Source organism: Colossoma macropomum, unplaced genomic scaffold (genome assembly GCF_904425465.1).
Source record: "Colossoma macropomum unplaced genomic scaffold, Colossoma_macropomum, whole genome shotgun sequence".
Taxonomy (NCBI): domain Eukaryota; kingdom Metazoa; phylum Chordata; class Actinopteri; order Characiformes; family Serrasalmidae; genus Colossoma; species Colossoma macropomum.
In genome coordinates this window covers 22,725,900-22,742,796 of record NW_023494795.1, presented here as the reverse complement: position 1 = coordinate 22,742,796, position 16,897 = coordinate 22,725,900, and the positions used below count along the sequence as shown (strand labels likewise).

Below are 16,897 nucleotides of genomic sequence, written 5' to 3'. Positions count from 1 at the left end.
ATAGTTAGCATTCAAATACAGTGCAACCTGACACACCTTGTTAACATCATAGAATTGCAACACATCAGCCAAACCAAAAACACTAAATGAGCAGATTGCCAGTTGTGTGTTTGGAGCAAAAGATCTGCCAAAACAATAAACATGAAAAGTGTAAGATGTATTAACAATGTGTTCAGTTAGAGGTTTGCTTAACCAGTGTGTAGTGAAAGTAGCTGCTCTTGTTGTCTTGCTGTGCTGGTGAAGTCATTCAGGATTCTTTGTGTTTCAGGTGAATTTCGTGGTGTGTCAGCTGTGTGCGCTCCTCACAGCCTTCTGGTTCCGCCTCTACCTGCACCCTAGTAAGACAAGTCCCTTCGTCCGACATGTGGTGGCCACGCTGCTGGGCTTATACTTCGCCCTCTTCTGCTTTGGCTGGTGAGTCTCCTTTTCTGTCCCAAGAGTTGCCACAGATCCTTATACATGAACATCTTTCTACTGAAGATGTGGACATTGCAAACCGACAAAAAGCAGCCTAGAATATTGAAACATTTTGGAAGGCTGGGTGTCACACACTTCTGACAGTGTAATTAAATAAGCATGAATTGTGTTCATGTTTTTTGTAATGTAGAGATCATGAAGCACTCTAAATCTCTTAAAAGATTTACCTTTGAGCACTTCTAAAAAGAGCTATTCCTGCCAATAGCGTTAGATTTTACCAGCCTCTTCTCTTCTGTAAAGACTGAGAGCATTTTGTGAATTATTTAAAAGGTGAATAGTAATAAAACATCTGTAGTGCTGCAGATCATTTTGACTGATGTCGTTAGGTTGGGTGAAGGGCAGGTCTGGTCCTACATCAGGGCTTCTGCTAAACTCCGTTGCTATTTACAGAGCAAAGGAAAAGCTGTGCCGATAACATTACATAAATCAGGAGCAGTGTCCTGTGTACACTGCTAGTGTTCTCAAGGCTGTATTGATGTTTGAGCAACTGTGGCAATCTTTGACTTGTTAGCCGATGTGATTTAATAGAACAAACAGATCAATAGGCTTTGCTCATATTAATAAGGCATGGATGAACTTCCAGGCACATTCCAACCCCTAATTAGTTACGACATGTTTATAAACTCTCATTAAAGTGTCACACTGTGTACATGGTGTGTGTGTGTGTGTGTGTGTGTGTGTGTGTGTGTTTGTCTGTGGGCCCTGTTTTCGCAAGTCTAAAAATAGGACTTAAAATTGTGTTGTCTCGTGTGAAATGTGGCAGATTTATTTTTGATATGAACAGTATGAACAATAGCTAAAAAACAGCAATAATAATAATGATCGCAACAATAATAATAATAATAATTTTATTAATACAGTACTTTACAACTGTACTAGCTAAACCGCAAAAGGCCGCAACACACCGGATGAGCCGTGTCATGTTGTGCGTCGTTCAGCTCCCAAAAAGTCATACCCGTTGTTTTTTTTAAAGGCGTGTTCAGAGGTGCCAACTGCGCTGGTGCTTGGTGACTGTGCTCTTTTCAATTTCTCAGCGCGTCACAGTGCAACACAGTGTTAATTTAATATGTTAAAGCCATATCAAGACAACAGAAAGTTGTTGTACATTACATATGGCTTGAAACTGACACAGAGAAAGGCAGTCAGGTTTTTATTTGCACTCTCATTGCATGCATCCTATAGCAGCACTCTGATGCTACACGACACTGTCTGGAGTGTGTTGGCCTTAAGGCTGGCTTTACGCTGTAAAACATCCGTGCAACTTTAGTTTCTTCAAACCATCCAAAGATTGTTCCATGAACAGCTCAATGGTTTTACTTGCTGCATTTCTAGAGAATTCTGCTGTGTGCAGTCAGATGTGTGTACATCAACTATTTTACAGTGGCTTCGAACTTGGCTCAGCCAATCACAATCACATAGAACTGGAATGATATATTTTCTAAAGATTAGGTTTGGTAGACTTTCTGTTAAATACATGATGTTTCGTGCAGAATGACTGTTTCATTCACAATTCGTAACTTTAAAAGAACTGAACCTTTCATTCTTATTTGTTACAAAATAAAATAATCCGGTCAGTTGTGTTTAGTTAGTAATTGAGTGACGTTGTTTTGAATTTTGCATGGCACTCTCCCTGTTGTACCACCCCACCACTTCATTATCACCAAAACCACAACTGGATGCAAACAAGAAATTTGTGCTTGGGTCCAGTAAAATTAGCCATACAACTGTTTTATACCACTGGCCTGTGCTTGGGCCTGCATGTAAATAGAACCCTATCGCTGTCTGGCGATCACTAAGCACACATGCAGCAGGTGATTGCAACAACATAAATAATCATGTCACAAGGACATGGGAGAGGATCCAAATACACTATTACAAACACAAGTGCATCCTCAAACACTCTGCAGCAAAAAATTGGGTGAAGTGGAATAGAGATAGAAGTTTGTGTTGTAACAAATGTATCTTATCATTCTCGATGAAGCTGTCAGTTTGATGCACAAGGAATCTAATAGTACATTCAACACACTCGTGCAAATGTAGCACATTTTAACACTGCTTATATGGCCTGAGGTGTCATAAAGATTAAACAAGCCAGAGATTAAACAAGCCTTAGAATACTAACAAACACTCCTCATAAGCTTGTATGTTGGCGTGAGGCTGGTATGTTAACTTGAGGCTAACATATTAGCTCATGGCTAGTGCATTCGCTCAGGCATCATCCTTCCCTGCTAGTCAGTGGAATTAAAAAAGGCAGTTAAAAAAAAATGGTGCTGCTGTTGTTAAGTTGAGATGATATTTCTATTTTTTGTGTTTGATTTTGGTCTTGTCCGATTATAAAGCATGGCTTTTATTGTAAAAGCTGCTAGAAACCAATCTGAACGGATCAGGCTGTGTGTCTAAAGACTTTTGTACTTTTCTAATGTTGAGTGCTTTTAATAAACAAAAAATGGTGCCATATTAAAGCTGCACTATGTATATTTTTGTTAAAATTAAAAGAAGTCACTGAGTCAGGAGAACAAAAACAAACTAAAAAGTGGTGTCCGTGTGATGCTGCACCCTGTAAAGCTTCAAATAATGACTTAAAAAGTCAGAGCTGTTGGGTCAGATTTTGGGGGAGTTTTTCAGATCACATCATATATTTTTACATATTAACGTCACCCGTACAGCCTCAGAAAGAAGGTCCAGCTCTCTGTTTAGCTCTCAAATGCAAAATCAGTATTATACCCATGATGATATGGTGACAACAGTAGAGAATTCGCTTACCTCCTTAGAAGACATGACCTTCAAGTTTTGGCTTTGGAGTTCTCTTTGGTGGCGCCAGAGGGAGGGAGGGAGTTTATCTGCAAAAGGCATGGGTTGCTAGCATTTAAGGGTTAAACAGCTATGCTGAGTGCAGTGGTGCATCATGAAAACAGTGCTCTTAGAAAGATAGCGCCAAGGACACCCAGGGCTTGTACATGAGGTGCTGCAGTAATGTACTCCATTATTCCGATAAGCCACAGAAAATTAGATGGAGGCGAAACATTCTCCAGAAATTAGCTGTCAAACCTGAGAGTGTGCAGTACAAGAAGGCACAATAAAAATGGCGCATATGTGTCTTATCCTATATTGAGTGTTATGTTTGAGTATATGCGGGTTTGAACCTCTCTTATATACTTCAGATAAGAAAGAAAGAAGTTAGAAAATATTAGTATAAGCCTACATTGCTGAGTGCTAATATAAATCACTCAAGTATGGTGTCTCTGGCTATACAGCTTCACAACTATGATTATTTCATTATCTGCTGTAATTGCTATACATTTCCAGCATGAATTATATTTGGGCCTGCTACTGTATTTGCGTAATCCCGGCGCCTCGCCCTGCATTACTTCATTTGCATAGAGCTCCCATTTGCTTGCACTAACCAAACTGCAGGTGCTCAGGGCACAAAATGACCAAAACGCACATTACAAGGTCATGAATACACCATGAATATGTAGCACATATGCTGCAGCACTGAATTTCCTGTGGAAAAATCTCAATCCAACCGTGACAGTGAGGTGTTTAAAACCCCAGCAACACCACTGTGTCAGATACCTCGTCTCAGAGCTACACTCCCTAACATACCACTCACTAACATAACACTACCATGTCAGTGTCACTGCTGTGCTAAGAATGGTTCACCACCTGAATGATATCTGAACAGGTGTGCTCCTACACTGTTAAAGGTAAAGTTTCCGTAATGTTTTTTGGCTTGGATGTATGATTTTAATGAAAAAAAAAAAACTTTAATTGGTAGAAACCTTCCTAATGTATATGAAGGTTTATTAAAACTATTAAATATTCTTCACACTTACATGTTGTTGGGCCATCCATTCAAAGGTTCGCTAGCAAATCAAAGGTGTTTCTTTGCTGGCATCACTCCATTTTAAATTTCTAAGGGTGGATGGGTGAATGGTGGTCCCTTTCCACTGTGCCACAAGGTAGATGGAAGGTGATAAATTGTGCAGCAACAGATGGGCTACAGCCAGTCACTGTAAACCAGGCTGTATGGTGTGCATTTGTGATAAAATGGCCAATGAATGTAGATACAAGGTAGGGGTTTCTAATAAAGACAGGACCGAAGGTGGGCTGACTGACAGTGGTGTAGTGAGGCCTTTTAGCCTCAGCTGCCTCATAGTACCTCTCTGTAGGGGTTGAAGGAGGAAGATCAGATGAAGGGTAGTTAGCCGGAGGTCTTAATGGGTCCACTGAGTGGATGTTTACCGTCACACTGACCTGTCTGGTTCCCATGGAGAGCAGCACATTTAAAAAGTGCATTAGTCAAGATTCATGATATTCAACCTCTAATGGTTAAGTAGCTGAATTGCATCACTGGAATGCATTTTTTTCTGTGGATTCGCCTCCCATTCCTGCCCATCAACACAGAGTACACACACAGAATCGATGGTGACTATTGGACCTTATTTAGAGTTTGTCACTGTTACGAAGGATTGTCACGGCTTCACTTTCTAGAGAGAGGCTGTTTATTATGGCTATTGCTTTACTTACTTATTTAGATTATACATGTTAAAAGTTTGGTATTGTACTACCATTGCTGGAGATGAGTATGCAAAACTGGAGAGAAGCAGTCTGAAGCAACTGGACACCAAACAGAATTTAGTTTACCTGCATTTAGACTCCGGCGCTTATTCACACATCAAACAGCCCATCAAAAATACAGACATGATGTTGTATTTTGGGCATGTTGTTAACTGTCAAAGTGGTTAAGTTTGTTAAACCTGTTTACTCCTGGCGTTCCGTTTACATTGATTTGCTGCTTCAAGAGTGGTCAGGAGTGTCTTGGCTGCCCAGTTATTCTTTGTGATGAGTTTTTAGTTCATCTTTTGAGTTTTCCAGTGAACAGTCTCTACCTGTGTTAGCTGATCAGCATTGTTACATAATCATTCAAAGCATTAACTTTACAGTCCCTCTGAGTGATAAAGATTTCTGCTTGATTGGTTATGTAAAGTTGGCCATTCAAACTCTTTATACATATCATGTTTACATATCTGTCCAGGCAGGAACTCCTCTAATTCTGCCTTTAGCCTTTCCCCTTCACGTCTTAGAAAAGCACGTTGTGTTGTTTCTGGTTTTAACACGCTTCCTGTCATTGAGGTTTTTGGCAGCATTATTGTTTTATCATATTCTACGTATTTTCCAGGTTATTTGTACTAATAAATCAAATAATACACCATTAAATCATGTGTAGATTCACTGGGAACTCTGAACCCTTACATTACCCTGAAATAAGCACTTACCCTTGATTACTTATTTATTTGCAGTTAATGGTAATGTAACTGATTACATTGGTCATGTATTTAATTACATTTATAGTCCTTTTATATTCTGTATCAACTGGCTCTGACATTTTGTTTAAAAAAATGACACTTTGCAAAACAAGCCTATAAATTCCCATTAAACTTTGAATATGTTTTCATCAAATTTAAGTCATGTTCTATGTAGGATTGTGATTGAATCAGCACTTTCTACAGGACTTCTCTTTATGTTTCAGTGAGCGAGGAGTGAGATAATTAATCAGTATATGAGAGATGCCATGGGAGACCTAGGAGGGTTAGTGGGTGAATAATGAAAAACTTGCATTAGCCTAAAAAAAAATCATCCCATTAAAAATGTATTTTGCTTACAGAGGCTGAGCTGCAGACAAGCTTCCACTTTTACATCTCAGAGAGAGAGAGAGAGAGAGAGAGCGTGGGGCAGGAGCTGAGTGCTGTTTGGATTAGTGTTACAGTGAGAGGAAGATGCCAGCTTTTCTTCCACAAAAACACGATAGTGTCCGTTAACAGTTACTGGATAACAGTTACTGGAAACAACTGTGTGTGTTTGTCTGTATTGTACCTATTACTACAGAACTGTGTGTGTGTGTGTGTGTGTGTGTGTGTGTGTGTGTGTGTGTGTGTGTGTGAGAGAATGTCTGATGCAGCTCTTTTTTTTTTCTTTCTCTGTCAGGTATGCGCTCCATTTCCTGGTGCAGAGTGGCATCACCTATGGCATCATGATCTTGGCTGGAGTTGAGCACATGCACAAGTGAGTCACCTTCACTCTATGAATCATAGCTGAAGCCTCTGTTTGGTCACTTGTTCCCTCTTTACCAGCTTTATTTGAAGACTTGAAGACACCCAAATGTTTTATGGTCTCTGACTTTTACTATAATGGTGCATAGTCTGACATTCAGGTCTATATTACAAAGTTCAAAACAATTCTGAGTGTTTCTACCTCGTAAGGCTATTAGCAGTCAGTTTGACCATTTATATTTTGTGTCCATGAGGCAGCTCTGTTTTTCCACTGTTCCAGCGAGTCAGATGTCATTTTGGAAGCGGTTATTCAGGAACCTACTTACCTTGTCTGAGTATTTCTACCCGAAAAGCCATAGAACTCATTATGACTGTATACATGAGGTTGTGTTTCCTCTGTTTGGGCTCTTTTTTTTCCTTTTTCCTCCCATTCCAGCAAGTTTTTAGCAGCGGTTATTCGGTGGCCTACTCGCCTTATTTACCTCACAGAATATCTGGAAAGAACTAGCAAATTTACAAAGTGCCAGAACAGAATAAAACAATCACAATAGAATGGGACAGATCAGAGAACACAGGCTGTGACATAAACACCAAACAATACATTTTATTTGGCTGCAAGTATATGGTACACAACTATGTCTTGACAAAGATAAGACGTGACGTTATGCTTCACAGACCCAAATTATCAATGTTGAATTAAAGCAAAATTTACCAGCACTGCTCCTCTGAACACTTGATTGATGTTATTTACTCATCATGCCACATATTGTGAGAGTGCTGTATTTTATGACTAAATAAGTTTAAGGGAAAGGAAAACTAATGGACACAGATACTTTTCTAAATTTTAGCTGAAATTAAGGTTTTTGTGTTCTGTCCATACAGAAGACATGTTTTATAAAAAAAAACATATAAAGCATAGACAAAAAACATACACTATGTTAATGATGAAGAGTGATTTCATATATTTAAACTTGGACGGCACTTATTAGAAACAGAAATTTGCTAATACAAGGCACTGAATGTTTGAAAGTGGAACTATCTTCATGGAATGACCCATAGACTCTCCAAAGTAAGGGTGCCAAATAGGGCACTTTGGAGTGATGCCAGAAAACAGTGTTTCCTAACCCAGTCCTCAGGGCCCCCCAGATGGTCCATATTTTTGCTCCAGACTAACTCACTGCACATAGGAATGAATGAAAAATGTGGACCATCTCTATCCCTTAGCTAGTCTGGCAATATGAAGCAGCTGAAAACGGACTCAGTGATAATTAGAATAGGGACAGCTTTCTCTTCAGCCACTGAGCGCCAGTCCTCTATTCCTGTTTTAATGGAAATTAAATCTTCTATTGTTATTGTAACGTAGGGGACGAGAAGCAAGCAAACAAGGCCACAGATACAAAATAAAGAGGAACTTGAGTAAATTTAGCAACAGAAACTTGTGGCTAAATAGTGATAATCACTCAAGTGAAACTGGGCACAACTGAACAACTGAAAGCAGACTAAAATCCTGTTTGAGGTAGTTTAGTTTTGTCTGGGAACGTATTGCAATGTAAGTGATTGATAACAAGACCTGTGACTTTAGTCAAGTACAAATCTTCAGTGTGTACAATTTTTTACAATATGACTAATAATGGTAAGGCCTTCTATAATTGAATGAACTCAGCTCTCTCTGTAAAAGTAGTCCTGTTTGGCCTCACAGAAAGTAATAACAAAACCTGCTTAAAGACACAACTGCCCTTCTGTGGCCTCCAGAGGTGGGAAGGTAGGCTAAACCTGTACTAAATAATGGTTTGAGTAAGAGTTAAAGTGTCTTTACAAAAACTTGAGTGAAAGTCCAGCGGTACCTTGTTAAAAAACTACCTTTGTGTTGAGTAACTTATGGAACAGCAGTGGAACTTCTTAGTACATCCAACATCTTTCAACACAGAAACTGAGGTTTGTTAGGTGCTGTTCTGTCACCTGTGTATTATGATGAAATTAAAGACAAAAAAGGAATTAGTAGCTGAATATTAATGTCTAAAATATAACTGAATAAATCAGATTGCTTTCACAAATAGATATAAAAGATGTAAAAGTATCAAAATTTTAAAATGTGAGGGAAAGTAATTTGTGGAAAGTAATTAGTAAAACTGATCGAGCCCAAATAGTATATGTGATAGTTCATGAATAAGAGTAGGTGTCAGCAGGCAGTGCTAATACAGAGCTGGAGCCAATGTGGACAAATCTGGAGCAGTGTTGTAGCTTCTAGTGCAAAGCTTCAGTTCATTACTGTCTCCTGCTGACAGATGCTCAAAACTGAATCCTCACATGTGAAACAGCAGCTCAGTAAGCTTCCGAAGCCTGGAATTGAGAACCTGCTGATAGAGCTTAAAACATTTGCCAGAATCTGACTACACCATTAGTTGAATTGTATTCGGTCACCTGATGGTAGGCGGAAAGAATGTTCTCTGAATATATTTGGGCTGGGACCAAAATATCAGGCCCAACTGAAGCTCAGACTCATCCTGACATATAAAGCTCTGTTTGTGGGCGGTAACAGTGTGAGTGATTGTATGTTCATGTTGATGGTAATCAAGTTACATCATAAAAGCTTGGTAACGATTTCTTTTACAGTTTCTTAAGTTCTAGGTAGTAACCAAAGAAATGTGAGATACAGACTCCAAAGTACTAGATGATTATATTTAACGTGATGGTTCCTAAATTCCAGTGAAATGACCAATGGGTTCTAGATATCAACCAGGTAAGTGTAAAGAGAGACAAACTCCAAAATTGTAATTATTTTGGGTAAAATGGTAGGTAACCAAGCCTACCTACTTGTCTTAAAGTGTCTTAATACTGCATTTGAAACCCTTATAACTACCTCATACATGGAACTGTTTTGTGTGATTTACTTTAATTATCCATTTATGAGAGATTTTAATATGTCCCTTATCAGCATAATATTTAGAATATGTTAGGTCAGTGATTACCAACCTGGTCCCTCAGGGGCCCCTTTTCACATATTTCCTCCATTCCTATGTGTTGTGAGTTAGGTGTAGTTAAGTTAATGTGACCGTCTGGTGAGCCGGGTTGGAAATTTCAGTGCAGTTTAGTTAGACTTTCTCAGTACTTTCCCCTATTTTGCTAAAATAATCAGACAGTACTTTGGAGTTTGTACCACTGGTTAATACCTAGAATTTGTGAAGAAAAGTTTTACCAAAAACTTTAGGTTAACTTCATGTAGCATTGCACAAACTTGGCAAAGGTTCTCTGCTTTTTTTAGCATTTTAAATTTGTGAATGATGGAGTGAAAGCCAGGACAAAAGATGGCCTGAACACAGGATCAGTGTTGAGCTGTTTGCATCTTATTTAAAGGGCTCTGAAAGAAAAATAGAACTGTTTAACATCTCATTAGCAGTGTAGGCATGTGTACTGAGCTACTGGGTATTAACCCTCCACAATGAGTAATCAGTACATAAGAAAAGTGAGCCAAGGTCAATGACCGTTTCACACACTTCCACTGCTGAATGGAAAATGCTAACCACACACATTTTCACAGAAGTCGTCTCATTAAAGTCTTCACTCACAGCTGCAGTCCCCAGGGATCTGTGCTGCATGCGTCATCAGCAGCGTGAACCTGTGTGACTGTGTGAGAAAAAGGAAAAGACAGGAGGGAGAAGTCAGTTCACCTGCAAAATATTGTTTTCTGCATGCTCTCTTCTTCACCTCTCCCTCCTGAGGGACAGTGATTGAATATGTAGCAAAGCCGATGTTCCTGCGTCACCCTGGTAGAGGTAAACATGTCTTACACTCAGGGGTGGATTTAATGATTTTAAGGCCTTAAGCAAGGACAGAAATCAAGCCCTCTGTAAAGTAGAATTAATATGTACCCTACTATTTTGAAGTTTGGAATTACTTGTCACAATCATTTTTGTTGTTGTTTTATACAATGATAATATAATGATTATACACTTCATACCAATAGATATTAAGATGTTTTGTTTAATATTTTTAACACTTTGAGAATAAAATTACTATTTTCTATGAAGTTATTAAATCCTAGACCCTGTAATGATCTATTTACAGTTATTTTTGTCAAGTTTTCCGCCTTAAGATTTGGTTACCACTTTTGAAATATAAGGCAATCTGCATATTACTTTTATTATAACTTCATTCTCAGTGGCAAACAGCTTTCTCAGTTATTTTAAAATTATATACAGCTCTATGCATCATTCTGAGCACATCTTTCTTAATTTTTGCATATTTGAAAACAGAGAAGTTGCACAGAACTATATAAGAATCATTGTATACATTTATCCTCACCCCAATTGTTTCTGTATAAGAAAGTCTTTAAATTTAAACTTTAAATTGAATTTAAAACTTTAATTAAACCTCTTTTCTACATGATGCATTGTTTGATTGTGAGCTACAGTCATGTTGTGTAAAAAGGAAAAAAATAAATAAATAAAAAAACAGAATGCAATGATTTTCAAATCTCGTAGACCCATATTTTATTCACAATAGAACATAGAACACATATCAGACATTGAAAGTGAGACATTGTAACATTTCATGAAAAACATTAATTTGTTTAGAACTTGACGGCAGCAACGCATCTCAAAAAAGTTGGGACAGGGGAAAAAAGGCTGGAAAAGTAAGTGGTACTAATAAAAAACAGCTGGAGGAGCAATTTGCAACTAACTCACATGATTGGATATAAAAAGAGCATTTTAGAGAGGCAGAGTCTCTCAGAAGCAAAGATGGGCAGAGGTTGACCAATCTGTGAAAAACTGCATCTAGAAATTGTGGAATTTTCGATTAAAAAAAATTATGAAGATTTACTAAAAGAGGTGCTAATTTCCAACAGTCTGCCAACACTTTGTGCTGGTGGGAGTGGCCAAATTAGCGAATTATCTACCAAGAACATCCATGCAGATGATGTATGTGTGTGTGTGTGTGTGTATGTATGTATGTATGTATGTATGTGTGTGTGTGTGTGTGTGTGTGTGTGTGTGTGTGTGTGTGTGTGTGTGTGTGTGTGTCTACCAACACTTTGTGCACTGTTATCTACCAAGAACATCCATGCAGGTAGACACATCTTCCTTATCAACATATGCCCAGTTTTTTTTCTATGTTTCTGGTTCAAATTGTGACATTATGTCAATATAATTATTTATTTTCTTAAGATTTTGACTTACAAAATAAAAAAAAAAATACTAAATCGAAAAAAAATGAGTTATTACTCTTTCTTATTAATTTGACATGTCATTATTTTAAGAAAATCAAACATTATTTTGACTTTCTATTATACTTCTATTATACTATTATAATTTCACTCAGTGCATCCTGGTCATTTGGGAACTACATGCAGTACATCAAAGGCTATGGCTTTTCTGTAACAGCTTGCACAGAATCCTCAGTGCACACTAAGTGACAAAGTAACTAGTACATTCTTTTACTAAATGATTCGGTTTAGAGTGCTAAAGAACCAGTGTTCCGGTTCAGTCAGTGGCACCTTAAAGTATAGTTTGCTACGGCACAAAATCTAGTAGATCTGTGTGAGTGAAACTCCAGGTAGGATTCTTTTGCTTGTGTTGCTTGTGTACAAACATCAAGTGATTTGTAATAGGTAGATAAGAATAAACAGTGCTAGTCCTTATGGCAGCTGCTGGCACCCTTACTAAATCTTAAATAGCTAAACGTGTGGAGTGTTCGGAAAAGAGAAGTCTATACAAGCTATAGCCTCGTAGGAACACAGATGTCTTTTGGCCAGGATCTTCTTCACACTGCAGTGTCATGGCACTGATAAAAATAGAAGGCTGGCAATCTGCAGCCATAAGCAGCCGTGTCCCACTGAGAGCGGGTGATAATGAAACACCTGAATGATACTAACACTAACTGCATTGAGCTCTCTGTGTCTGTGTAGGAGGAGAAGGACGGCGCTGATCTTTATTGAAAGCAGTGGCCTGTCCTTATCTCCGCACATACACACACACACACACACACACACACACGCTGCGGTTCAGTTTCTGTAAATCCATCATCCTTCCATTACCATGGAGACCATCCGTCCTTGCTAAGCTGCTTAGAACATTAATTGTATTTTTTTTTGCATTCATTACTCTACACACATCATCGGCCCATGGTTGAATTGTCCAGTACATGCTCCACCCACAAATGCATTTGTTCAGAGCCACTGCGATAATCAATGGATAAGCTTTGCAGAACTTTGGCGAAAAAAAAACGAACAAACATTAAACCTAATGAGAGACTAAAGTGGTGTTATCTAATAGAAACTAGCCAGGTTGGAAATGACAGGACAGTTTTGCCATTATGCTGACATGCACACCATAACACCCCCCTGCATCTGAACTAAAAGTGTAAACTTCTACAAGTATGCATAATACAAACCTTTGAAATAAAAGAGCCCATGTCATGAAAAACTTCATTTTCCTTAGCTTTTTTAAATAAAAAAGTATTATATAAACATACTGTAATATATAAACTTTGCTAAAGTTTCAAAACACACTGTTCTTTCACCAGTCCATACAGTCTATACAGTCCACATGTGGAAACTCAGCTGTGAAAACAGCCCATTTTGAATTCATTGTTTCTGTGATGTCACAAAAACCAAAACATATACAAATATACACCTATTCAGCCTACTGCAGTTTGGCTCTGCCTACTTATGGCGAAGTTATAAAGAGTGTTTCAGCTCAGAGTGCTTTTTAAATGAGGCACAATACAGGGCAGCCAATCAGAACAGAGCTCATTTACTTTTATCAGTCTTAAAGGCATAGTGACAGAAACAGCCTGTTTGTTTTTTTTGGAGCATGAAACCACACATTATAAGTGGACCTGAAGATTTCAAATTGCAAATCAATGGCAGATGTAGGTTATGAACCCTTTAATAATGCAGTGTAACTATTTTTTTTTTGTTTTGTTTTTTTTTGGGTGGGGGGTGGTTTTTAGACAAAATTTAGTTGAATGGTGATTTCCACCCCAGCGCCGCCCCCCCCCGCCCCCAACTACGTTTTACACCGCACATCCAAACTATCAAAAATTCTACAAATGCATGCATTTGTGGGCAGAAAGGAGTAATATTAAACCTATTCAAATTGATTGATGTTAAACCTCTTTTGAAAGCAAACCCCCAATTACGTAGAGGTAGACATATGCATATGCATTCGAGTGCCAGTAACTGTCATGAAAAGCAGTACTAAAGGCTGGAGAGTTACACTGAATCATACATTCATTGCTCCTGAGTGAGTGATTTCACCATAACAGAATAGAAGATAATTGATGGCTTTTAATAGGACCAGTAATTTTTACTGCAGTTCCTTATAAAACCATCCATAATTCTGTGAAAATTACCAATGCAATTACATTTAATAACCTTCATTAATCATGTTTTATTGAAGCTGTGCTAATTGCTTTCTACCTAAAAGCAATGCTGTTTCACTTGGAAGCTGCTTTTTGCAGACCATGAAGGGTGTTTTTAAGAGATGGCTCAGTGCAGAGGAGGCTGTTTCATTGCAGTCTTATGGACATTTGGTCACCATCACAAAAATAATGATGGTTATGTCTCTTATGTTCACCTTAAGATGCCGTCCAGTCCCTTATATAAGTGCATAAATTGTTCCTAAGCCATAGACTTATAACGCAGACTTAGACTTTGAAGGTATATAATGCAGTAGAGAACTGACCACCCTTTCCTTTATTTAATTTCCAGTCGAATTGGCCATTAAGGACTAGCTGTTCATGTTTCAGGAGATATTTCTGAGGAAATTAAACATAAGATAATTCACTTGCATAAGGAAGGAGAAAGTCAAAGTAAAATAAGTTTAAGTTGGAGCTCCAAAATTTTAGTGTAGAGAAAATTTAGAGAAAACAGGGCTCCTAACAGCTCTGCACCCCCCGCTAGATGACCAAAACTGTCACCATCAGATTAACAGGAGCTTTCATCTTTGACAAAATCAAACTCTTTCTCCAAAAAAAAACACTCTTTCTCCAGATCTGAAATAATCCACAGGTGTTTCTGTCCATTCTTCCACTGTGAGAAGACAACTCAACACTATGAGTCTGAAAGGACAACAAGCTATCAGGAAGAAGTTACTGAGAAAAGGAAACAGACAAAAAAGAACAACATTTGCAAATTAAACAAAGCTGCTGTTCTCAGAACAATGGACTGACCGCCCCGGGGTCTGGACCTCAGCCTCACTGAATTTGTTTGCCGTTAGTTGGGGAAAATTCAGCCAACTTCTATGACTGAACTTAGTAGTTTTGCTGATTTCTGTGAAAAAACTGAAAGCAGATCTCTCCAAAAGAATGGAAGCTGTAATAAAGGCAATAATAATAAAAGTGGTTAAGTTGTTGAGGCACATGTGTAATTTTCTGTTAAATATGTTTTCTGCTTTTTCCTGAACTTAATGGCCATTTTGACTGGAAATTAAATAACTGAAGGGTGGTCTCTGACTTTAACACAGTGCTGTATATAAAATGTGTAAAGAGTCTTTTACCAACTTTGTTTCAGATACTGTTTGGTTTTTGCCCTGGCTTACCTCAGCTTCTGCCAGATCACGCGGGTGTATGTCTTTGACTATGGCATGTACTCAGCTGACTTCACAGGGTAAGAGAATGCTTGTGTATGTGTGAAATTGTTCAAACTATGTTGTTAATTAAGGCAGCCTGGTTGTCTTTGTGTTTCTATGAGAGCACATTCGTTCCAGTAACTAATATAATTTTTCTCTTTGTATTGCTCTGCTTCCTCTTCTTCTGCCAGGCCCATGATGGTCATCACACAGAAGATCACCAGTGTGGCCTTTGAGATTCATGACGGTGAGTGTTGCTTTGCTGCTGGTGTTTTCTACATTGTGGAGTTCTGTGCTGATGCCAAAAAGGAAATGTTCCAGGGTGGATCATTTGTAAAAAGATCCCACAAGTCTCATAATCTGATTCACTGAAATTCCCTGTTCCTTTTCCATTTGTGCTTGTGTTTTCTCATATTCCTTTCATCCACTGATACTTCACCGGTGCTTCACTACGGTTCGAAAGTCCCCATTTAAACATTTGGAATCACTGTTTTAGATAAGAATAGATAATAAATGTTTCTGGTAAACTGTGCAATGTCATAGACTTCAACTATTTAGTAAGAAACTGTGAAAACTGATGAAATGTTAGATGTGACCCAAATGATGAACAGAGCTGTAGAAGAGTCCATAATGATTAAGAAAGCTCTATAACGTCAAGGATGAAGTTGTAGTAAATACACTGCTTAGACATGTACATTAATAGACAAGTATATTAAGGGAAAGCACAACTTGGGGTAAAATGTTTTATGTAAACTGTGCTTTGGTCAACTTCTCCTATTCCCACAGCAACACCATCTGCAAATTTTTACAGCAATCAGGCAGATTCTTCTCATGATACAGAGGTTTTTCTACCGTAAAAGTAAATTTCTCCACACCTATGTTATTTCAGTCTTAATCTCCCTCTTGGTGGCTGTAATACAGCTCTATTATGAAGTGACTAGAGATAGTCAGATTAAGTACAGCCTCCACATGCTGGGGTTAGTTTTAACACAGTATTACAACTAACCCTCAAAAAATAGAGATGTCCATACCCTCCCATACAAATTCAGCCTAGTCAGTTATGTCTGGATGTTTATTATGCACGTCTAAGTAGACATACTATAGATGTCGTATAAATAAAATATATTCTCCTTAATTGCTGTTCTATTTGCTCCTCTACTTTTTGGTCAGAAAAAAAGCCTCTATTATGAATCTCATTTATTCTGATTAATAGATTTTTATGTATTTATGCTGATAAACTAGTCTTGAATTGAATGTGTTTGCTTTGATTGATTTGATTAGCCCCTCTGTCCATTACAGTGAACATCCCTATGGGATTAGTTGTAACCATTGGCTAAACATTTATAGGCAGTAGATGTTGAAAACAATATTTACATCTACATCTAGCTCAAATACCTTGTGGTGTCTTGTTTATAGTATGTAAATTTATACTACAGGTTACCATCTATACATCTATTAATATGGCAAGTGAGTCAAACCATTGGAGAAAAGTGTACATTTTGTGTCATATTGTGTTAAATATGTCAAAGATCAAACTTAAGTGTGTTGTCGTAAATGGACACTGGAAGTTTTTAAAAATAATACATTACGTGCTGTTCTTGACATTTGTTTTGTGAGTGTTTTTGACTTATAGTAAACCACACATCTCTCTCACTTTCTTTTGCTGTCGTTGTTTCACTCATTCACTTCATTCACATGTACCTCTAGAAAAGTGGGCACTGCTCTGTATGCAGAGTGCAGGTGTTCTGAGAACGACTGCAGCTAAAAGCTCAGTGAAGCTAATTAAAGCGCTGGGAG

The 16,897-nt window shown here is 38.0% G+C and overlaps 1 protein-coding gene across 1 annotated transcript in view; it reads left to right on the top strand.

The window, feature by feature from the left end:
* Positions 1 to 16,897, top strand: part of mboat2b (membrane bound O-acyltransferase domain containing 2b) — a 55,481-nt gene that overhangs the window by 26,308 nt on the left and 12,276 nt on the right. The window contains exons 2-5 of the mRNA XM_036581886.1: positions 269 to 414; positions 6,466 to 6,543; positions 15,043 to 15,138; positions 15,292 to 15,347. Of these exons, the coding sequence (XP_036437779.1) occupies positions 269 to 414; positions 6,466 to 6,543; positions 15,043 to 15,138; positions 15,292 to 15,347 (376 nt within the window). The remainder of the gene's footprint in view (positions 1 to 268; positions 415 to 6,465; positions 6,544 to 15,042; positions 15,139 to 15,291; positions 15,348 to 16,897) is intronic.